Source organism: Anopheles coustani, chromosome 2 (assembly GCF_943734705.1).
Source record: "Anopheles coustani chromosome 2, idAnoCousDA_361_x.2, whole genome shotgun sequence".
NCBI lineage: Eukaryota > Metazoa > Arthropoda > Insecta > Diptera > Culicidae > Anopheles > Anopheles coustani.
The window spans coordinates 53,516,963-53,541,187 of record NC_071289.1 but is presented as its reverse complement, the minus strand read 5'-3'; the positions used below and the strand labels follow the sequence as shown (position 1 = coordinate 53,541,187).

The 24,225-nt window shown below is 41.3% G+C and overlaps 2 protein-coding genes across 2 annotated transcripts; both read left to right on the top strand.

Annotated features, from left to right (window-relative positions):
* The first annotated feature begins 19,260 nt into the window (after positions 1–19,260).
* On the top strand, positions 19,261–21,347 carry LOC131264627 (uncharacterized). The gene is made up of 3 exons (XM_058266899.1): positions 19,261–19,932; positions 20,052–21,010; positions 21,272–21,347. The coding sequence occupies exons 1-3, from the start codon at positions 19,261–19,263 to the stop codon at positions 21,345–21,347; spliced, it is 1,707 nt and encodes a 568-aa protein (XP_058122882.1).
* A 468-nt stretch (positions 21,348–21,815) lies between these two features.
* On the top strand, positions 21,816–23,021 carry LOC131264626 (ATP-dependent DNA helicase PIF1-like). The gene has a single exon (XM_058266898.1). It carries the CDS (start codon positions 21,816–21,818, stop codon positions 23,019–23,021), a length of 1,206 nt encoding a protein of 401 aa, XP_058122881.1.
* The last annotated feature ends 1,204 nt before the right edge of the window (positions 23,022–24,225 follow it).

Sequence of the window (24,225 nt, the reverse complement as noted above, 5' to 3'; positions counted from 1 at the left end):
CAAACATGGTTGTCAGCCATGTACAAAAATGGCGGATTCTGTCCATACGATGGCAATCTTTTCCACCAATGTCTAGATTACTAAATCCTTTTCATGAATTTTAGTTATCTTAGTCTATTTTCAAGGTTACTAATAGTTTTTACTATATTAGCTATCTTGGTGAAGTATGTGTCAATAGTAAATAAAACGAAATTCTAGTACAAAGAAACAGTAGCAAGAAACAGTAGAAAAGTGTAACAACACATCTTCACGCCACAGAATCTCCTAACAGAAAATGACTCAACCATTAGAGCTTGTTGAAGCATCTTTGGTATTGTCAAATACCTTACGTCTTTTTTTGGCGGCACGACGATCGAATCGACGGCATCGTCGTCGCTTTTGGGTTCGATCGTTATTTCTCCGGCGTGGTGACACAACAGCAAACTTGGTGCACGATCTAGAAAATCATGGTGTAGAGATGACACCATAAAAAACTTTATAAGGCTAAACAGAGACTTCAATCATCTTCTGGATCTCGTCACTCCAAGTATTGCGAAAACAGATACAAACATGCGACGAGCGATCACTCCCAAGGAACGGCTCTGTATAACATTGAGGTTTCTAGCCACAGGTGATTCCTATGATAGCTTATCAATAGTTTTCAGAGTAAGTAACATTGGTAAGAGGAAGGTCTGGGGCAGCCAATCGGTATCGCCGGTTAGAAAATCGGCCTGTGGTCGTCGGGGTTCACCACCTCGACGTCGTGGGTTTGAATCACAACCGAAACCGGATCCTCCCCTGTACGAGAGGACTGACTATCCACGTACAACAGGGAAACAAGTCTCGTAAGCCCTTAACGGGCAGGCATGACAAAGAGGTCGTTACGCCAAGAAGAAGAAGAACATTGGTAAAAAATAGCAGAATGGTGTTGTAAATTAACTAAATTTGAATGACTTCTCTGTCTCTAGGTTTCCAAGCAATCAATTTCTCAAATCATCCCCGAAGCATGTGATGCCTTGATATCTGCATTGAAGGAATATGTGGTGGTACCATCAATGTTTATGCCAAGGAAGGATGTCTGATGGAGGAACATTTTCAAATTGTTCCATCTACAACGATTTGGAAAACAACACGTTGGGCATTCCTGAGGCAACCATCTTGAGAGCTCCTTATACGCACCGTATACCGTATGTTTTGCTTGGCTACAAGGCATTTGCTCTCGCGTCTTATATGCTGACCCCGTTCTCTGGAAATCCCGCCAGACACTCCCAGGTTTTCAATTACAGGCAAAGTCGAGCACAGCCAATGCAGTTAGAACCGAATATTGCGAAGAAAATTGTTTTGGTCTGTGTTTATTTGCACAATTTTTCTAGAAAAAGAAACTCCGCCGAGCTCTACATGCCATCAGACACAATCGACAGAGAGGTAAATGGGCAACTTATAAACGGCTCGTGGCGAAACGAAGTACCCACCTCTTCGATGATACCTTTACAAGGCGTTCCAAGAAGATCAGCACAATTGCTGCAACGAGTTCGTACGTCGTTGGCACACGATTTTGTCACCAATAATATTTTGCCTGGACAACACCATTTTTAAAAAATATTCAAGTATTAATCTTACCGATTCGACAGTTGCTCGTGGCTTACTTATATCCCCGATGAATGCCAGCAAGTCGAATGCGTACCATGAAGATACGCACACCTCCGAAGTTGCTGCAAATGAATTAATTAAACAATAATAAAGCTTCTATTCTATGATTTTTTACAATTGAGCAATTAATTTGAAATTACCTGATCCCGTTATATTTGACTTCTTCTGCTTGCTCTTTTCTGTGTTGTAGTATGTCATGAGCAATTTCCACTTCGATTTAATCGTTTCTTCCGATTGCTCCAGTTGTTCCGCGATATCACGCCACGCATCAGCATTCTTATTTCGGTCCAGATATTTTTTATTATTAAATTCCCAAATGATTGGATGTTCTTTGATTAAATTAATTAAGGCCACGCATTCGGCTTGCTCTTGTATTTCCTGAAATTTGTACCAATTCCAAAACCTGTGAGTCAGCTTCATCTACCACCACTACGTGTGTGTTTCTTTTTCAAATGTTTATTTTGGGGCGGCTTTCGAAGTGCCAAGAGTCTTCTGATACTATAATAATTATCAATTAAACTTTCAAGGGATCAAGTAGATGAAGATGTTTTAATAAATCATATTAATGCAAAATATCTTCGTAATTTACGAGGTGGTTCCAAGTTTCAGGGAAAACAATACTAAAAATAACTGTACCACAACTGTAAATAATAACTATAGCAAAATAAGGTAAGACGTTTAGAAGGTGATGAGGAGGAGTACGGAATAGAGCATCGCAAAATTCGACATCAATCGTGAATTGGAGATCTGCATCACAAAATCAGAGGCTATGCTGTAATATTTTGTTAGTTGTTTTTGCGACTTCTGAATTCTTTATGTACTTATTGGTTGGAAATAGGATTTTGTTTTTCACCATAATAAATAACTGAGATATTTGTGGTATAATTTGAAAATAAACATTGTAACTTTCCTTTTTTTTCAAAACTGTACATTGAATCGATAACTCTCTTTGTTTTATTACCGAATCAGGTTAAGAATACTTTCGCTACGCACATGCTTTGAAACACTTATTTTAAGAACGCTCTACGGAGGCAGCAACAACACATGCCAAGCTGAGAATTTTTTACCTACACTCTAGGATTTTGCTTATATGAACCAGAAATACTGGTTGGAAATCTGAAATTATTTATTTGTACTTACGTTTCAGCAGTACTGTTTAGTTTTCGGGCGAGGTGGGTCCATTTCAAAAATGATTTCTATTGATGGTGTTGCTTGGATCACATACAAATTTAAAATAAATTGAGTTGTCAACTCTGTCAAATTACGCATTTCACGTAAGGTTTATACAGATTCTAGCTTGCCCTCTCGTCACCTTGTTTAATGACGGATCGCTGTCAACATTGCTCGTCACAGTTTATAGCTTATTCGTCGACCCATGGATAGCTCGTTAATTCGTTCGGCAATGTTGCTTGGCACACACATACAGTCAACAAAATCGTGTACGAATACGGTAAACGTCAACATTGCCGAGAGATATTGCTGTCGTCTGGATTAACCTAATCACTATTTTAAGTTTCTTATTTCTAGCTATAGTTAGGTTGATGGATTAAAAACTTATGAATGAACTAAAAAATAAATGTATTCTGAACATTGAATTGTCATTTGCTACGTTACCTTTGTATAATACCTCCATAATTGCATCGCAAACTTCTGGTACCACCTTGCTGATCGACGATTTTGAAACCTGTAAATCCAAATATATGATAAAACACTCCGTCCAAATAACATGCAAAGTTATATTATCCGAAACAAATACTGCAGACTTGTGTATGTTTCCCCTGCTGCTAAAAACCGTAGCGTTATTATCATGATTCTAAAATATGCTATTTTTTCTATCAATTAACTTTTTGGAGATGCTCTTCACAAGTTAACTGATAATTGCTCGACAAGTTCTTACCAATATGAAAAGTCGAGCACTTCATCGAGCTCTTTCGAGCACACCATCGTCAGCCAACCCAGAAGTGCTGGGTTGCATTTGGTACCCCACCAACATTTCGCTATGGAAAATGACCGCTGCTTTTCTGTGAAGTGTTCGGCTACTTTTCCTATTAAAGCAGCTCCGTTCATTTCAGATGCAGCACCGGAGTTCATGAAATAATTGAAGCGTATGAAATAATTAATGAAATAATTCAACAAATTTAAGCTTCGTTTTGAACCTTTGCAAAAAATGTGAAAAAATTCAAAAAACATTTCACAACTCTTGTTCCGTTTGTTTCTTTGTCTTCTGTTCTGTTCTGCCTTTGTCGTTCTGCTGCCTCGCTCCCCTCTGCGGTCCTCTTGTAACCTCCTGATGTGTTCTGCTCGCCTGGTAGCAGGTGTTCCGCCGTTCCTTCGGCTTTTGGAGTTGATATGTTGCCTGAGGGTGATGATGATGAGTCCCACCGCTTACCCCTACATAGGTTTGAGAGGGACGAAAGTATCTTGCGATATTGAATATAAATCATCAAACGAGAGGGGGCATTTATGGCATTACTCTCCAGAACAATCGCATCCATCTCTGCTCCATTCATACAACGGTCGCCATCAATTGCACAAAGAGGTACATCTTAGATTTCCCAACTAGCAAAAGGGGACCACTTTCCGGAGTAGGGCAGGTATTTTCGCACAGATTTGGTTAACACCGCCAGCTATCAATGGTTGATAGTGTGGTGAAACCCACCAGTACTACTTAAGGGACCTGATCTTGTTCCTTGCATACAACGGTCCCGAGCAATCACCTCGAAAGGCAAATCGCCGAGTCCCCCAAGGTAACGAGGCACCACCTTCCGGAGTGTAAAAGGGTATTTCTGCTCTGTTTGTAGTTCACACCGCCAATTACCATTGGTTGATAATGTGGTGCCACTATCAAGAACAGAAAGGGACCCAACTACAGCGAGATGTGTAGATACTACTAGTTCTTTTCGTACAGCCATGTCCACCAATTGTCCTCATTTACGCGCGCGTGTCTCAAAACTATGTAGACTCATTCATTCTATTAAGTTAAATTAAATAATAAAAATAAAAAGTCCCTGTTCATTTTTTTACTCATCATCACCATAGTCAAAGACCGTGTTGACAAATGCAATACTACGGGGCTCAAAAACTACAACATTTACTAAATACATTACAAGCACAGCGTCAGACCACCTGCTTCACGTATACGTCGCATAGGCGTTTGAACTCCCTTAGATTTTGCGCTTGTTTAATCTCTCTCGGCATCCTGTTGTACCATTGTACTCCTTTAAAAAACAACTAATTTCGGGCGTTTCCAGACAGATAGCTGGGAAGTCTCGGCTCACCGGCACTACGAGTGTTATACCGATGCACGTCAGACCCAACCACTATCCTTTCCCCCAAATACGTTGGTACCAGGCCTTTCAAAATTTTGTACACAAAGACTGCAGTTTGGAACACTGTTCTCTGACTCTGACTGACTCTGTTTTGCAACCTCTGCAGTCTCTGTAACTGTGTTTGATTGCCGAGAAATAAAATTGATGCACAGAAATCAAAGTGTGGTGCTATTAACGATTTGTAGAGCTGAACTTTTCCGAAAAATTTCAGATTGTTGCCCAATCTACTAATCACACCACACTTTTTTGCCACTTTGGAAGTGACATTGTCAATATGAGTCCCAAAAGACAGTTTTTCGTCTAATATAACTCCCAGATATTTTATCTGGGAGACTCTGTCGATTGGTTCCTGATTGATGACAATAGCTGATTGGTCAGTAATTTGTCTCGAAGACAATACCATGAATTTGGTCTTCTTGATGTTTAAGGCCAATTTCTTGTATTTTAACCAACCATCTAAGGCATCTAAATCGACATTCAAAAGCTCCTTGGTCTGTTTTAAATCTTTCCGCGAGACAAACAAGACTGTATCGTCCGCAAAAAGATTGATTTCACATGACTGTAAAACCTTTTTCATGTCGTTTATATACATAATAAACAACACTGGACCAAGAACACTTCCTTGTGGAACCCCAAGGGTGTTTTCGATAGGGTTTGAACAACAGTTCATGAAAATTGTTCGTTGCGTTCTTCCACTGAGATAAGATGCGAACCATTGGAACTCAACTCCATCGATACCGAACCTTTTGATTGTTTCCAATAACAAAGGTCGCGATATCGTTTCAAACGCCCGTTTCAAATCCAAGAACACTGCAACAATCGGTTGTTTTCGCTCCATTAACTCCTTCCACTTAGCTAATAAAAGGTTCAGCGCAGATTCACAAGAATGTCCTTCTCTATAGCCCGACTGTTCCTCCACCAGCAAGTTATTCCTGTCAAGATACTGGACAAGTTGTTGTTTGACAACAAGTTCCAACACCTTTTCAAGTATATGAAGCATGTTAATCGGACGAAACTCTTCCGCATTGGTGGCTCCTGACACTTTAGGAATTGGCACTACTAGAGACTCCCTCCACGAGTCAGGAAAAATACCCTCCTCCAATGATTGGTTGATCAGTGAAAGAAGGACCCCCCCAACTACATGGAAACAGTCACGAAGTACCTGAGCATTCACTTTGCTAATTCCAGCCTTGTTCTCTAAGCTAAAACAAATCGATTTGAGCTTTTCAATCGATATTGGTTCGAACTTGAATTGTTGTCTTGGGTTACTATTTGGTCTCAATGCCAAAGGTTCAGCCACGGAAGGAATACTTTGATGAATAGAGTTGACACTATCAACAAAAAAAGTGTTAAATCTTTCAGCAATTGTGTTTTCCTCAAAAATGGCGCATCCTTCAAATGTTACACTTAAACCAGGCTTATCCTCTGGCTTTAGCATAGACTTGAGGACTTTCCACAGTTCCCTGCTATTACCTTGGTGTTCCCTGATCTGGTTGCTAAAAAACTGTTGCCTTGTTTCTTTCAGACGCTGTGTATATTCATTCCTCAAAGCGGTGTATTCCCACCACTGCTGAGAAATGTTTGTCCTTAAGAACTTGGCATAGGCACAGTCCCTTCTGCTCTTAAGCCTTGCTAGATCTGTGTTATACCACTTGTTTGAATCCCTACAGGCAATAGTTCGGTCCACTGTAAAGGTTTTCATGGCATTTTCCAGAGTATCCCACAATATTTTAGCCGTTTCGTTAAAACCAGAAATTGTACTCTGCAAACCCTCTCTAACGAAATTGCAAAGAGATGGTTTGGAGTATCCGGTCAAACAAGAAATACGTTTTTGGACAATGTTGGAATGCTCATTACGAAGGCTCAACCCTAGAGTCTCGTGGTCAGTTATCTTGAGAGCCGACACCGTAGCAACTGACAAAGACTCGAAATTGCAATATACATGATCAATCTGGGTTCTACTCAGCCTCGTGATGCGAGTCGGCTGGTTAACCAGTTGTTTCAAGTTGACTGCTTCCATTGCTCTTTTTAAGGGAACCGACTTTTCAGTGTTCAACCAATCGATATTAAAGTCACCAACCACAATATTACGTTTATTGAAATCGATGAATCTGTCCAGCCACCCCTCCAAAACACCCACGAACCCAGAGTCACTAGAACTAGGTGAATGATAAACAACTCCATAGTTCGCCGCTGTCACACCGCGAGCAACCGCAATACCCAAAAACCAGTTGCCCTCTTTCATTTCATTTAATAAAACTTTGAAAACAACCGAATCTCTGGCGTATATTGCAACTCCTCCAGTATGTCGCGAGTTAGACAAACAAGATTCGACACGGTATCCTGGTATGTGAAACTGATCAAAAGCTTCAACTTCCGTGATATGTGTTTCGGCGACTAGAACCATCAATGGTTTAATTTTCTCTACTGTCGTACGCAACATTGCACAGTTGGTTGGCAGCCCAGCAATATTCATATACAATATTTCATACTGCCGAACAATATCCCAACCGTCTTGCTATTGCGTAGACTTCTTTTTTTTGTTCAACTCCTTCTGGAACAATGGACACACACTACTATTTGCAGCATGGTTCGTGTTGAAGTTGTTGGTGCTCAAATTATTAGCCCGTTCGCAGTTGACACACTTAAAAACAACAGACTTACTAGTTGCTGTTTTATGTTTATCACCGCATTTTGAACAGGCCAACTCATTTTTGCAGTCATTGGTAATGTGTCCAAACTTCGCACACTTGAAGCAACGCAAAACCCTGACCGCTCGATGTATACGACACGAATCGAATCCAATCTTTACTAGGTTCCGTCCCTCAAGACACCGAGCTGAGTCCTCATCAATGTCCATAATAGCATTAAACTTTTCAAATTTAAGCATATTGTTTTCGTATTTCTTTAATACCTTGACATGAGACCACGGAATTCCCTCATTTTGAGTTTTGAGGTAGTCAACCAATTCCGTTTCAGAATAGTCTTCGGTCATATCAACTAATTTCATCCTTGCGAGAGGCAGTGAAATCATGTATGCCTCACCAAGAGCTAAGCCTAATCTATCTTTCACGGCATTCAAGTTCTCACCAAGAGGAACTTGTACCGAAATTTGGCCCTCTCCACCGTTGCGAAAGTCCGAAAGCTGATGGCGCCTCGGATCAAGCTTAGTCCGTATGTCGGTCCTTGTCACAGCGCAAGATTGACTAGCTTTCGGAATGATCACTAATCTTCTCTGCTGATGTTGGTCCGACTGACTACTAGCGGGTGCTGGTGCTGGTAATGCTTTAGCAAAATTACCTGCGTCAAATTTTTTTACTATGGTCGAAACAGAGCTGTTACTACCATTGGTCAATGTTTTTTTGACCACATTAGACCAAGTCCCTAAATTACTGGTTTCATTTGCTAAAGGTTTTTCTAACAAAGTCGAGACTGAGACCTCATTCTTAACAAACTTTGGTTGCACGACCACGCTCGGATTGTCAACAATTGTCACCTGCAAATCTGGCTCACTGGGCCGACGCTTGTCAACACTGTTACCGTGCGATGATGCGTGCAACCTGTTGTCTCGCCTATCTCTTCTCTAAAGGATTGCAAATCCTTTGCTAATCTCTGCTCAATTTTTTGCTCGAACGATTTTAATATTTCGTTCAAACGCTCGATGGTACAAACACCACCACCCGAGGTCTCGTCCGCATTCTTTCCCGGCGGTTTTTTTGCAACGCAAGCGTCACATCGAAAACACAAATTTTGATTGTCTTTCAACAATCTAAATTCACTTTTTTTCAAGGAGGTGCAGCGACGATGAAAAATACCGTCACACACTCCCCTACAAAAAACAGGGTCCTCATTTTCAGCTACGGTCTTGAAACATTTCGCACAGTTTTGCTGTTCCATGACCGTATCAAAATTTCCGGGCCAAAGCCTCAAACCCAAGGGACGCCCGCGCACATACACACAAAACAGATACCGACACCGTACTTACCTTTGTAACACAAAAGACCGGTGACGCCGTAGACTGCCCGCCAAAACACGGTTTCACTAAAACCCTTTATCCGGCGCGGCCGTCGACATTCACATAACAATAAACTCTTTCACAGACACTTAATTACTTTGGACACAATTATCGATGATCAGATCGGACAATACCCTTTCTTTTCATGCGATAATTACACAATTTTCTGGAGCCCACACAAAACTACTCTGCACCTGTCAACACGACTCTGACCAAGTGCATGGGGGGCCCAACCCAAGAGGGTTTCACCCAAGAGAGTGAAAGATGTATATATTTGTCTTTGTTATTAAAGTTTTTACTTACCATTTGATTCTGCCAGTCCGAAGCGTGTGGGGTGTTAATCTCGAATTGTTCCAGTAGTCCACCGAGATTCTTGTACACCCTCGGGTTTAACTAGGGTTTTCTTTAATCGCTTTGGTGTTTGCACGCACGCGTCGCTTGATACACACATGTGTATAACGCACGCGCGTTGACCTTGTAAATAGAACCGCTAACAAGAATTAGCTGACTCTTGTTTTGCCACACTGCACTATGGAGCGAAAAGAGCAAATTGCCGGGATAAAATTCGGAATCCAATGTTTTGCAATTTTTTCATTGTAATATCGTGTAATACTATTATATTACACAAAATTATGATGTTTCTGGACAATCCCGCCAGGTGGCGCTGCAAAAATCACATATTATTGGACTTTTCTATGGGTGCATTATTTTTTCAATCTTTTTTTACATTAATTTTACAGATTTTTTTTAGTTTTATGTAAAACAAACTAAATTTACAACATAATTTTCTTTCAAAATATTGTTATCTGGAATATAATTGATATTTAAAGCATCTAACGCGGACATAACGCCTCCTAACGAAGAGATACTATCTGAATACTATGAACTTGTACCATCATCTACTTGGTTTTGAATTGGCAAGGGTCTGTTACTATTTGAGGAGCTGTAATCTACGAAGAATGTTTTAACTGCGTCTGGGTATGGGATTTGTTTTATATTTTTCAACGATATAGCCAGGGATATTGTTGAAATGTATGGATCGGATGATTGTAATGCTCTCATAAAAATGTCTTTAATATTTCTACATTTTACGGGCGTGTTCTCTTCTATCCCTTCTGTATATTTTATTTCTACCTTCTGCTGCTTCCTCTCTCTGTAGGATACCAATGGTGCTGGGGCTTTTTAAATTATTTCACCTACATGCGCAAGAACTTTATGGGCAGTAGAAGGCATTTTGTACCAATTGTAATGATGTTTGTAAAACATGTATGTGTCTTTGTAATATAGACTAATAGTTTTTGGATTTAAAGGCTGTGAGCATTTGATGGCCATTAACATATTTTGAAACCTTTCTATAAGTTCTGTTTCTATTTGCAAAATATCGCTCAATTTTTTTATGCTTGAAAAAGCCCGACGACAGACATTTACCGTCGTACTATGTTTACCCATTTGCCTTGGCTCATCTACTTTAACACCACATTTTTGTACATCTTTTCCAATACAGTTTTTTTTCGGTCATTGTACTTGTTTTTATAATTTTTAGTAACCTTCCATTTTTTGAATTCAAATCTGTACGAAATGTGAAGCAAGCATTCGAAAAATATCATCCAACAGTGCAGTGGAGATATTCCATAAGATAAATTCTCAGGATTTGGAATAAATCCATTTTCTAAGTGCTATACACTGTTCATTTCTGTTGGTTTTGCACCACATACACAACATGTTTGCATAGACAGAGTGTCGGTTAAATATGCCAAAAATTTTCCATCAATTAAACTCATGTAATCGGCCCATGAGCGTCGGGGCTCACCACCTCGACGGCGTGGGTTCGAATCCCAACCGAGACCGGACCCTCCCCTGTACGAGAGAACTGACCATCCACATACAACAGGGAAATAAGTCCCGTAAGCCCACGGGCAGGTCGTTACGCCAAGAAGAAGAGAAAAAACTCATAAAATATGAATAGTTTACTGCCGCATGATTTGTTTCATTTAGCAGAATTGTGTAAGGGACCAACCTGGTTATTTGGCTTTTGATTTCGTCTACTGTTTGTATAACTTTATCTTTTGATAACAAACTTTCGCAAACTCGATAACAATTGTCCTGCAAATCCTAACACTTTGGTGCATCAAGTTTATCCAGTTGATATCTAAATCGTCACTAATGAACGAAAGGCGGATAGGCGTTAATGCCGATACTAGTAAATCTGTCTGATGCAGTATTTTCGCCGGAACCATGAAACGGTTGATTGTAAATGTTGTGTCCACTAGATCCGTCAATGCCCCACGAGCACAATAATGTGACGCTTAGTGAATCACACAAAGAAGATCAAAGGTGTCGCAAGATTTCTGCTTTTTTTATTGCTTACTTCACTTTCAATGAACTCTAACGCATACCTAATGTTTTTCAAAACGTTTATGATATCAAAACGTATATGATGTGTAAGGGTACAAACAGAATAAAGTGTAAGTGTAGGGTACATTATTCCGAGGAATCTTGGGTATAAAAAGATGGGTTTATGAGCTGTAGAACAAGTAAAAGCGACCTGATACATTCAAAGCAAACCAAACCAAATTTCATTCTTTGCTAGTGATTTGACTTGTCTTTCCTCTTTTACGTGATGTTCAACCATTACCCTGCTTCACAATTTTTAATTGAATGAGAATTTCAAATATTTCTTACCACACATGATGCTACATATGGCATGATGGAGACGCCTAGTAGGTGATAAACTATAAGCCTCACATACAAAATTCAAAAAAACAGGTAAAGTTCGCGCGTATATGCAAAAAAAACCATCATTTATTGTTTCAAAACATTCTAGACTATAAGTGGGTATGCAACATATTACAATCTTTTACGATCCTTAGCGATGGCGTAAGGTTAAAAACAGAAAATTGAAAAAAATTCCAGGAGTTTTGCGAAACAACTCTTAATATTTTGTGACATTCAATTTCAATTTACTTAAACTGTCAACAATTTTAAAGCAGGATAATATACCTTTCCAAAACTGTGCTTGAAATTTGATTCCGGCCATTATTATAGGAGTTACAGACCTTCAAGGTTGATGGATTTTTTTCAATTTTTCACGCAATATTTTCACAAATCTTGACTTTGACGGGCTGTTTCTCAGAATCTGGAAGAGCAAAGGCTCTAGTTTTTGGGTCATTTCTTAGTTTCATCTTGTAGTTTAAGAAAACATGTTTCATTTTTCTGAAATCCAAAAATGAATTTTTGATTTTTATCCCGGCTTCGCTCCATCGTGCACTGGTGTGGCGACAACCGATCGCACCGTATGATTATCTTTGTTATATTTTCGTGCAGCATTAAATATACATATGCGCATGGAATTTCTTTGTGTTTTCATTGCAGTTGTTCCTCACATGTTTAACATGTAATAAAAGGTACTAAAATATGACCGCAAAATGTTTGATTTAAATTTCAATACAAACTGGCGCTAGGCCCAGTGTACTGCCGGCGTCATTAACAGTGACCAAGCGCTTAAGTTGCATGTTTTTTATGTAACATGTGCTTTATACGTTAAGAACATGCAAACCAAAAGTGGATGCGGAGCAAGAACAGTACGAATGATGAAAGATGTACTTTTTCCTCTACGAGGAACTTTGCTTCATGCTTGATCGCAAAATACGAGGAACTTTTTCCTCTACGAGGAACTTTGCTTCATATCTAGCTTGAAATATATTACAGATAAGAAATTACTTTTACAAAGATAGGCCATGCCAAAATCTGGTTAAAAACTAACTGCACAGCTTACCTACATCCACTACATCCAACTGCAAGTTGCAATGATTTTTTTTTTTCAGATTTCGATGTCGCCTCGCATTTTTCATTGCTTAGCATTTGATTGTTTCATGAGATTACGTCTTTGGGAAACTAGTAAAGATCTACACATAAATTTATGAACCAATTGGAGACAGCATTCGGAAGTAACGGATAAAAATCTAGCTCTTATCAAAAGCTACTTTTGTGTGCAAAATGCGCTCCAACATCTTCTTCTGCCGGAGACATAATCGTTTCCCAGCATAAGGTGAAATCATGTATTGACAGTTTAAAAGAGAGCAGGTTGATGGCACTCCTTAGTCAAAATGCATTCGTTTTTTTAATGCTGGTAACCCTAATATAAATACATAAACTCGTGTAGCAACTGCTCAGGTGGATAGAAAATTAACCACTGCCGGACAAAGATTACCGTTACTTTGGAATTAACCTTTGATCTGAGAAACACGGCCTTAACGTTTGCATTAAAAAATAGACAAATTTTCGTCGACGATCAGAAAAAAATCAAACACGTGTATTGAATAAAGTAAATTTTATTGTAAGATTAAGATTTTAGTACTTTCAAAATAATTTCCGACGGCCAATTGGCCTTGGCCGAAACTTTGGCATAGCCAACCAAACCAACCATGTAGGAATGTTTTCAGTTGTTGTAAATGTTTTTTTTTTCGATTGGTTGTAGTTGATATGCTTGACGAAGGTTAGCAGTGTGTGATATTTTAATTATATTTAACCCGTTCAACTCCTCCGATCCTCTTTACATATGATTTACTGTGGCTAGGTACGTCCAACCCACTGAATCGTGCTCTTTATCGTGTTTTCTGATAAAGTTGATTGATTCCGGAAGACACTGCACACTATACTCTTCTCCATACGCCGGAAGTCTAAACAGGAAGAACAGCGACTTTGGGCAAATCCTTCTCGCTGATTTTCATCCACGATATGCCGTTCTATGGGAGTTTGGGGACCACAAAACACTTTAAAAATACTGTAACAAGCTTCAAAAGTAATATAAAGTACTAGGTTTTTTTACCACTTGTCTTCTTCTGGTTTTAAATAATCGTTGGTCACGAGGTCCGCTATTAAGCTGGATGTTTAACACAAAATCAAACGTAGATGGTTGTTGTCAAACTTGTTCTAAATTTAAACGAAAAGCTACTTTTTAATTTGCTTTTAACAGAAAGTTGCTAACGTGTTCCGTTTTTTCATGAAAAGTCGTTAAAATTTGTCTCATTTTTTAAATGCAAACGTTATTGTAATATTCCCGAAATGCAAACGTTTGTCACTAATCAAGATTTGATCGGTATAAGGACAGTCTATGTCGATTATTTAAAAAATTAAATGCCCCACTTTTGAATATCTTTCACGCCCGAAGATAAAACTCGAAAAAGAATTCTATATTTCAAATATCTAATGGCGAACATGAATCCATAGCGTCGAACACCTCGCAATAATTGGCGTTCGAGATCATTGATTCAAATGATCAATGTATCGCTGGGATATATTTTTTATGTTTTGAATATAATGGACACACTTTGTGAATAGCCGAACATTTGTTAGTTTGATATGCATTCGTTTATTCACAGGTGTAAAACGTACAGCGGTAGCAATGGTAGCAACTGCGGGAGAAGAGTAAAAATTGAATGCGGGAGGAAAACAATCTCATCCGCCCTTCTTAGAACACAGCTTGAACCGGCAACTAGAAAACTTGTGATTTGTTTTTCTAGCGCTGGAATTGCCGATATGCATGTGCATGTGCATGCGCTAACAGATCGTTCGAATTGAATAATATTTGTCTATTTTCTCGTTGTCATTATAAGTATGTAACACACAAACACGATTTTGTAATAACGTAAATGACAACATTCCCACATATAGAAATTCTGTCGAAGGATTCTTTATTCTATCAAGTGTTGCCTTGAAGAGACCGCACGAGAATGCTTCGAATACTTTTGAAATCATACATCTTTGATCATATAAAACACAATCATTTCTGTGGCAATTGAGATGATATAAATATTAATGCAAAGGTATTTAGTGCGACTATCTTTTGTCTGTATGATGCACTTGGCTAGGAATAACCATTGAGGAGCTATGTTTGTTTTATTTCTTCTCTTTATTGTGCATCGATAATAGATTTGAAAGCGTCAATGTTATTTACAATGGTAAATGTTCTACCGTTGGTGGCAGCACCGGTGCCATCCAAAGTTCAAAAATAAACTTTCCGTTCAAACTGTAACGGTTTATGCTTTCCATCCCTCGCTTTATTTCATTTTTCATGCAAAGTTTCACTCAAGAGCGGGTTGAAAAATTTCGGTGCTGCAGCACGAATGCGACGGAGCATAAGTCAGTCGCTGCGTCTCGCTCCGATCCACGGGGATAGGCCTGAGTTCATTCAAAATTGGTAGTAGGGTATTTGATCGAGCAGCGAATATAATTCTAATATTCGTTTTGTCCGTGACTTAATCAGCAGCATAAAATAATGAATAAATGAATAAAGATTATGGTGTTATAATACCATATTTTTTTATCTACGAAAGGACTCGCTCCTTTGCTGGATCGGATGCGAAGATATCGTGCTTTTCTGGAGCTATCCCATCACTACACTTTAGACAGCAGGAATGCTGACGGCTAATATGGAAAAATACGATGGTCAAAAATAAATCTACTTGGTGAGCAAAAAACGTGTTTGCGAAGAAATAAACCATAAAAAAAATATGTTTGATTGGATACTATTTATTTGTAAGTGCGTCCGGTTGTATATAATTATAAACTGGTATAAGTAGCCTAAGGTTAGTAAACTAATTGTCGTTACTGGCAACACGGCCACGCGCGGCGAAGCTAGCTGGGACATCGAGAGACCACGATCGCCCCTTTTTGATTCGAACCTCCGAGCGAGCAGGTCCAGTTAAGCGATTTATTATTCAAAGTTAGATTAAGTTTAGTTTAGGTTAGGTTTAATGAGAGTAGGGTAAGTGCACCCATAGTGGAGCTAGTACCAATAGTGGTTGTAGTGGAATGAAATCCTAGCTCTACGCCGATATATATACAATGGAGTTATTTGTTCTTCTATGAAATGTTCTTTGATCTTCTGCGGAGTGTTAAAAAGATGAACCATCTCATTCCGTAATATAGAAGCTCCAAAATTCATATTTTCAAAACAAGTTGTCCCAACATGCTGCATTCCTTAAGAATCTATAACGAATATCATGATTTCCTTAAGGCTACAAATCACCGCAAAATCATTAAAACTATATGATTACGCTACTGAAATACCCCAATATAATTGATTTATACGAACTTAGTTCATTTTAGCTAAATTTTATTATATTTTCATAGTTTTTACCATAGTGCCACTATAGGCACAAAAACCAGAAGTGTTCCTATAGTAGCCATAGATTTTTTCACAAGTATATTTTAGTTTTATTCCGGTTTTGGCCACGCTATAAAGCATATACTATAGTTTTAGCTGTAATATTCAGAGCATTTTTTATGAATTAAAATTAGACATATTTCGGTAAAACAATACAGTCTTTTCAATGACAACGCATTGGTCAAGGAGTATTTTACCGTTCTGTTTGAAATATGCTTCAAAAATAAGTAATAGTCAAAATATATTCAAGTTTTTCGTACTCTATAGGAACACGATACCACAACTATAGGAACCATACCACCATAATAGGAGCAACCGACTAGGAAGAAAAATACGCTTTTTTGCGTGTATTTTGTATGGTTCACGGTGAAAATAGATGTTTTTCAGAAGAAAAGTCATGTTTCGATCATAATTGATTCAAATATGTAGAATATTGTGTTCTTAACGCCCATAAATTACACCTAATTGGTATTTACATTACTTAGTGCACCACTATTGGTACAGTTACCCTATAATAAATTTATAACGTTTTTTGAAAACATAATTGGCGCTGTAGACTATAGTTAGGTGAAAAAAGTGAAAAAGTAATCAAAAATTACACACTTCAAGTGGTACCCGCTTTGGCGTCGGCAGCTGAGGAATTATATTCGCTGCTCGATTCGAGGACCCTCCCTAACAAATTGGACCATCGGACAAGCACGTGAGTACATTTTTTTTCTCTTCATTAGTGAAAGTGAAAGTGTATTCAGTTTATTCCCGGCACTACTAGATCGACCGAAATAAACAAAATTGTTTGTGTCCACACGTGATTCTGTGCAAGCACTACCAGATAGACTTGCCAGATAATTCTTTTGTTCTTTTTTCTATTATCGGCATTTACGGAAGGCTTGATAAGCACGTGGTCGATCGAAACGATCACGAAGCATTAGCTCGACTGATATTGCTTTTGTTTTATGTGGCAAAGAAACGAGAGAGAAAACCGAAACTCCGTACCAAGCGTTTTTTTTCTAAAAGACTTATCGGAAACCGATAGTTTGAGTGGAGACTCATCTGGAGATTATTCCACTACATTAAAAGAAATTGATCTCCCCAAAATAGAAAATCTCTCCATAAGTTCAGAAAAAATGGAAGCAGATCAATTACAAAAGCTAACTGATAATATGGCTCGTTTGCAAAATGGACATGAATTGCTCATGCAAATGATCCAGCAACTGGCATCAAATCAATGCACAGCACCCATTTCTATATCTGAGCCACAACAAGATCAGGCTATTGAAGCAATTAACATCGAACATTTTGCAAAATTCCCGATCCCATCAAAGCATTACCATCGTACGAAGGTAATCGCAAACAGCTAACCGCATGGCTTGATACGGTCGAGAAAACGTTGAACCTATTCAAAGGCAGGGTTGACGACCGCGTGTATGAAATGTATGTCATGGCAGAGAATAATAAGATAGAGGGCAGAGCAAAGGACATTCTTTGTATGTCGGGCAATCCATCCGACTTTCAACAAATCAAAGAAATTTTGATGAACAGTTTGGGCGATCGCCAAGAGGTTGCAACGTACAAGTGTCAACTATGGAAACACCGAATGCAAGACGGAATGAATATCCATAAATATTATTAGACAGCTCAGGAAATTATATATTAAATAATCGTAAATGTAAGGTTTTCACCGTAAGGTCCCTATAAGGTCCCTACTAGGATAAAGTAAGGCATCAAAAGTGATGCAAAACCTTACTTTTGTAAGGGACCACACCGAACGCTCATCCCATTGCATTGCACTGATTGCCTTAGAAACAGGCTCGCTTGAGGGGAAATCGAAGGATCGCTATAGCAACCAATGTTCGCTTGAGAGCAAATTGAAGGATAGTTGGAAGAAGTACTCTTCAACAGAAAACCAGTTACTCTACACGATTGCGAATATAATTCTGGATTGCCAGTTTATTGGTTCTAGTGGTTTAGTACTCTTATCCTCTATTTGGACGAGACGTGCGGAAACTTAAACGTTGGTTGTAAAGTATAGTGGTTCTAATTTGAAGTGAATAGTTCAAAGTGAATGATTATATTTTTTGTCTTTGTGAAGTATGGATGCATTTTCGCAGATGTCGCCGTTTTCATCTACACTGCAGAACACTTCGGCCATGAATACTGAGGGGCAAGATCTTTCGACTGAATCCGAGCCCTCGACGTTCACACGCGCCGCAGGGTATGTAGTATAAGCAACTACGTATGAAAGACACTAAGATTCGTTGTTTTCTAGACCTCATACATCTTCCGTGATGAGCCGGTATGCCACCCCGCCGGATGGTGAGACACCGGCTGCTCGGAAAGCAAGGTTGAATAGAAAATATCCAGCCGAATATCGTCTTCGCAAAAGAAATTCCTCGACTGTGTGGTCACGAGGTTCGGGAAATTTGTCAACCGCAGGCCTCGCTGACATTGCAAGACAAGTAGAGCCTACAACGTCTTTGCAGATTGATAGGTATGTATATATAAATTTTATAAAAAATAGAGCAAATTTAATGATAATGTTTTTTTGGCATAAAGTACTGATAGATCTTTGGAAATGGATCTGTTTGCTCCTACACTGGAGAACTTTTCGAGCGTCACCTTGGAAGCATTGCCTGATATCATCAACAGTGCCAATTGAATCCGAGCCCTCAACGTCCACGCGCGCCGCAGAGTATGTAGTATAAGCAAATAAGTATGAAAGACACTCAGATTCTTTGTTTTCTAGAACTCATACATCGTCCGTGATGAGCCGGTATGCCACCCCTCCAGATGGTGAAACGCCGGCTGCTCGAAAAACAAGATTGAATAGAAAATATCAAGCCGAATATCGTCAGCGTATTGCACTCCACGGGCCGCCTGTAGTCGAACCAACTACAGCTATTGTCACTGCAGTTACAGATACTTTTGTCACCAACACCAGTAACGCTAATGTGCCAGTGACAACTGTCGTACCTCAACATCGACGGGAGTACGAGGCATACCGTCGACGCCAACTTATGCTGCAAAACGGAAATCGCACATATACACTGCGGGAATTATATAATACGCGACAATTTATGCAACAAATTCGTGCATATAATAATGCGTTCGCATTCACCTCCATGGGTTCATCGGTGCGTGCGAACGATCCAGTACGTCAGGATGAAGGAGTTGGAGCCGGTCGAGGTGTATACAACTATCGAATCCAGGGCGCCCTATGTCATCGCATCGGTGGTCTTGCACCACCGCCAGGACGTACACCGATATTTGCTCAGTTGTATTTCCACGACTCCCACTCAATGGAACAAAGCAGTGCAACGGTTGACGCCAAGGTTTCTTTCGCCGGAGGGCTCAATCGGGAAATTGTGACCACCCTGCCAAACATCTTTAATGAGAATAATCCACTTGCTGGCATGTTTCGCCATGCGTATGAACGGATGGCTCAGGAAGAAAATTTGCAGCTGCGCATTCACGCCCGATTGCAAGGAGTCGATCACCGTCGCTACAATCGACCGACAGCGGACGAGGTAGCTGGCATATTCGTCAGCAGCGACAGTGCAGAACCTCGAGACATTGTCTTGGAGAATCGTGGTACCGGTAGCCTGATGAAAGTGTCCGAGCACTCTCAACTGTACGATGCGTTGCAATATCCGCTGCTACATCCGTACGCTGAAGTTGGTTGGAGTTTCGGTATGCGCAAAGCACCAAGGCGGAACAACGCGGGAGCGGCAAGGAACACACATACCACGGGTAGTGACGGTGAAGACGACGAAGCTGGATCTTCATCACGCCAGGTGAGCCCTCGCGAGTACGCGGCTTACCGTATCAGCTATTTCACCGTGCTGGACGTTTACTGCAGCAGTATTGTGTCGACCAATACTGCAAAATGGAAGCACAACGATTATGATTTCAGCGTGAAAATCAAGCGCAGCTGCGTGCTGATGCCTATGCCGGCATCATGGACCTAGCTGGTGTCGAGCACGTGGTCAACGACTTGCAGCAACCCACAGCACCAACAACGCTGGATCGAGCAGGCACTCGAGTCATCCTGGCACCATCGTTCGTTGGCAGTGACCGCTACATGCGCGCGCAATACCAGGATGCGATGGCAATCGTTCGGGCGATGGGCAAACCGGATCTGTTCATCACGATTACATGCAATCCGTCATGGGTAGAAATAACGCAGGCGTTACTACCCCGCCAACAAGCTGCGGACCGACCGGACTTGACTACCCGTGTGTTTCGAGAAAAACTAAAGGCGATTCTGGCAGATCTGTCCGCAGGAGTGCTAGGGCTTCAGATCGCTCGAATACACGTCATAGAATTTCAGAAACGGGGTCTGCCGCATGCACACTGTCTGCTGATTCTTGGAGACAGTGACAAACCGCGATCTGCAGCGGACTACGACAAAGTGGTTTCTGCGGAAATACCAGATCCGGTTAATGCAGAACTGCATGAAACGATCCGGAAATGCATGACGCATGGCCCGTGTGGACCATCACATCCTCAGGATGTGATCCTGATCCTCCTACCCTGCATGAAGGATGGTGTCTGTTCGAAACACTTCCCGAAGGCATTCTGCGAACACACACGACGTGAGGAAAATGGTTATCCGCTGTACCGTCGCCGTAACAACGGGCGTACCGTGAAGCTCGATGCTCGGCGTAACCATGGCGTTGAGCTAGATAACCGCTACGTTGTATTTACTAACCAGCCACGGATTGTAGGGGACAACTGCCATATCAATGTTGAGGTGTGCACGACGGTGACCAGCGTGAAATATTTGTACAAATATGTCTACAAAGGACACGACCGTGGGGCGGTCTCACCGGATGGGACGGTGGACGAAATTCAGCGGTACATCGATGCACGGTACATTTCTGCGTCTGAGAGTTGCTGGCGGATTATGCGCTTCGAGTTACAGGCCAAGTCCCATACAGTCGTACAGCTGCCATCCATCTCGAGAATCACCAACGCGTCACGTTCAATGCACAAGATACGGTCGAGGATGTGCTCAACCGAGGACACCACACAATGCTCACGCGGTTCTTCGAGCTGGCGGCCCACGATGATTATGCCAGGACGCTTACTTACCAGGATCTCCCGCTTTACTACCGATACGCTGTACCGCAGGCAGCACAACGACTTCCTTGGCAGCGTGGTTCAGGCAAACACTGGATACGCCGTGTACGTAGTGGTGCAAGCGTGATCGGTCGAATGGTTTCTTGCTCGATGGCGCTGATCGAGCGGTACTGTATGCGCCTACTGCTGTGCTACCGTAAAGGACCAACGTCGTTTCAGGATTTGCGCACTATCGATGGAACAGTTTGTAGTAACCTACAAACAGGCGGCTACACTTGCTGGACTGCTTCAAGATGACTACGAGTGGGACAGAACGATGCAAGACGCCGTTTTGTTCCAGATGCCTGCCCAACTGCGCCACCTCTTCGCGCTCATCCTGTCGGAAGGATTCGTACAAAACACGCGACGCCTGTGGGATACGTATGCGGATCATCTGTGCGAAGATTTTCGTCGGAGCCATTGGACACGGTATACAGCGGAAGACTCCGAGCAAAACCGGATCCTTCGTGACGTTGAACACCTGCGAGCTTTGTAGATTATAGATCGGTATCTGAGGGGTACTACACCGTCCAAAGATCTGTCCAGTTTCCCGGACATGCCGCAGCTGAACGAGTTTGTCCACGTTAGAGACCAGGTGATGGCGCAAACGAACGTCAATGCGCTGATCGATGCGGAGCGATCCTACAGCATAGATGATCTTGAGGAAACGCTCTCGACAGTGCATATGTTAAATGCGGAACAGCGAGTTGTGTACGACACCATCACAGCCGCGGTTGACAATGCTTCCGAGAGCGACAACAACTTCTTTTTCCTGGATGGACCCGGAGGTACTGGAAAGTCGTACCTGTTGGAAAAGATCTTGGCATATACGCGTCGACAGTCTAAAATTGCACTAGCAACTGCTTCGAGTGGCATCGCAGCGTTGTTATTGACCGGAGGGAAAACGGTTCATTCCATGTTCAAACTGCCGTTAACACTCGATGACCGTTCCCAATGTGCTATCACCGTGCAATCAAAGTTGGCAGATCTAATCCGGCAGGCCTCCTTGATAGTCTGGGATGAAGCGTCGATGGGTAGCCGTTATGCTCTGGAGGCCATCGATCGTGCGTTGCAGGACGTTGTGGGCGTCCAGCGACCGTTCGGGGCGAAGGTGATGCTGCTTTGCGGAGACTTTCGGCAAATTCTCCCAATTGTGCCAAAGGGAACCGATGCCCAGATCATTAGCCAGTGCCTGAAGAAGAGCCCTTTGTGGGAGCACTGTCAGAAGTTGAGTTTGAGCGTCAATATGCGGGTTCAAAGAGCACCTAACTCGCATCTAGCCGCAGAGCTGCAGGAATTTGCCGAGTTTCTTTTGAGCATCGGTGAAGGGCGGCATCCAACGTTTGCTGGGTTGGACCCTACCTTCGCAAAAATTTCCCTCGACATGATGCTCAATTCTTCGACCAACCAGGGAGCTGACGTGCGAGAGCTCATTGACAAAATTTACCCTGAAATCGAGCGATGGTACAAATATCCGAATTTTTTCACCGATCGCGCAATTCTTTCTCCACTGAATGTTGATGTGACTGCCATCAACAATGCTGTGATGATGAAATTGCCTGAAGTAGACCAAGAGTATCTGTCGGTCGATACATTGGTGAACCCTGAAGAGCACGAACATCTGCAGCTACCTCCCGAATATCTCAATTCGCTTAACATCAGCGGCATCCCACTGCATAGCCTAAAACTCAAGCAATTTGCACCGGTGCTACTTCTTCGGAACCTACACACCGAACGTGGGTTGTGTAACGGGACGCGATAGCAGATAGTTGCACTAAGGCGAAACTGCATCCATGCGCGGATATTAACGGGTAAGCGGCGTGGGGACGACGTGCTATTGCCACGCATTTACTGCGATAGCAACGATACCGGACTTCCGTTCCAAATTCGACGTAAACAGTTTCCATTTCAGGTGTGTTTTGCAATGACGATCAACAAATCGCAAGGGCAGTCTCTGCACCATCTGGGACTGTATTTGCCAACCGATGTTTTCGCACATGGACAACTCTACGTGGCACTATCGAGAGTTACTTCACGTGAAAATGTGGCGATTTTGATCCAGCACCCTGAGCGCGTCGATGAAGAAGGCGTCGCGGCCAAAAATATCGTTTCATTGCTAATTGATCGTACCTAGGGCTTTTTATAAACAACACCGTTTACGTATAGCATCGATCATATGTGAGTATACCTTTATGGAAAAATCATTACAGCATCTATTCATTATGAGATTGTTGTTCATTCACGCGGATTTTATACATAACAACACAGGCCCAGCACACTATTGTATCACCGTAACGTCGTTGAGCTTATGGTCGCGCGCGTTTATTTCACCAGATTTTGTAACATTATTCAAACTGGCAGCTCTTGGTGAAATCGGTACGGATAACATGTGAGTATACCAACAGTATATTAGTCGATCTATACATCAAACATTAAAAAAGCTTCATTGGTTTTCTTCTCTTGGACTTCATTGCCACAACATGAAAGATACTCTACTGATCGAGACCTTCTGCTTCACAAATGGACAGCCTTCACGGAACTACCGGCACATACGGGTAACAGGCATAATCTTTTGGGTTATAACTGTTCACCCGGGGTCCTTCTGACCAAACGAGTATCTCTTCGGAGATAGGCGACCCCCTCACATACCACATGTCATTCTTGGGAAGGGGGCTTCAGCCTAGGGAGTGGTTTAGTGGGTAGGTCGAATACTCGGAGTCCCACATAACCCTTCTTCTCCACTTGGGAGAAGCGGAGTATCCTATGAGGATTCCCTTCCTACTACAAAACCAAACAAAAAAAAAAACAATACAATGATTTGTTGCCAATGACCCAATAAAAAAAATGAAGAACCAAAGTATTTTTCTAGAATTAAAGGAAAACAAACTTAGTCCGCCCCGGTGTAACCGGGCCTTTTTACCTAGTAGTACAAAAAATAAAAATGACCGCTAAGCAGACAAAAGAGT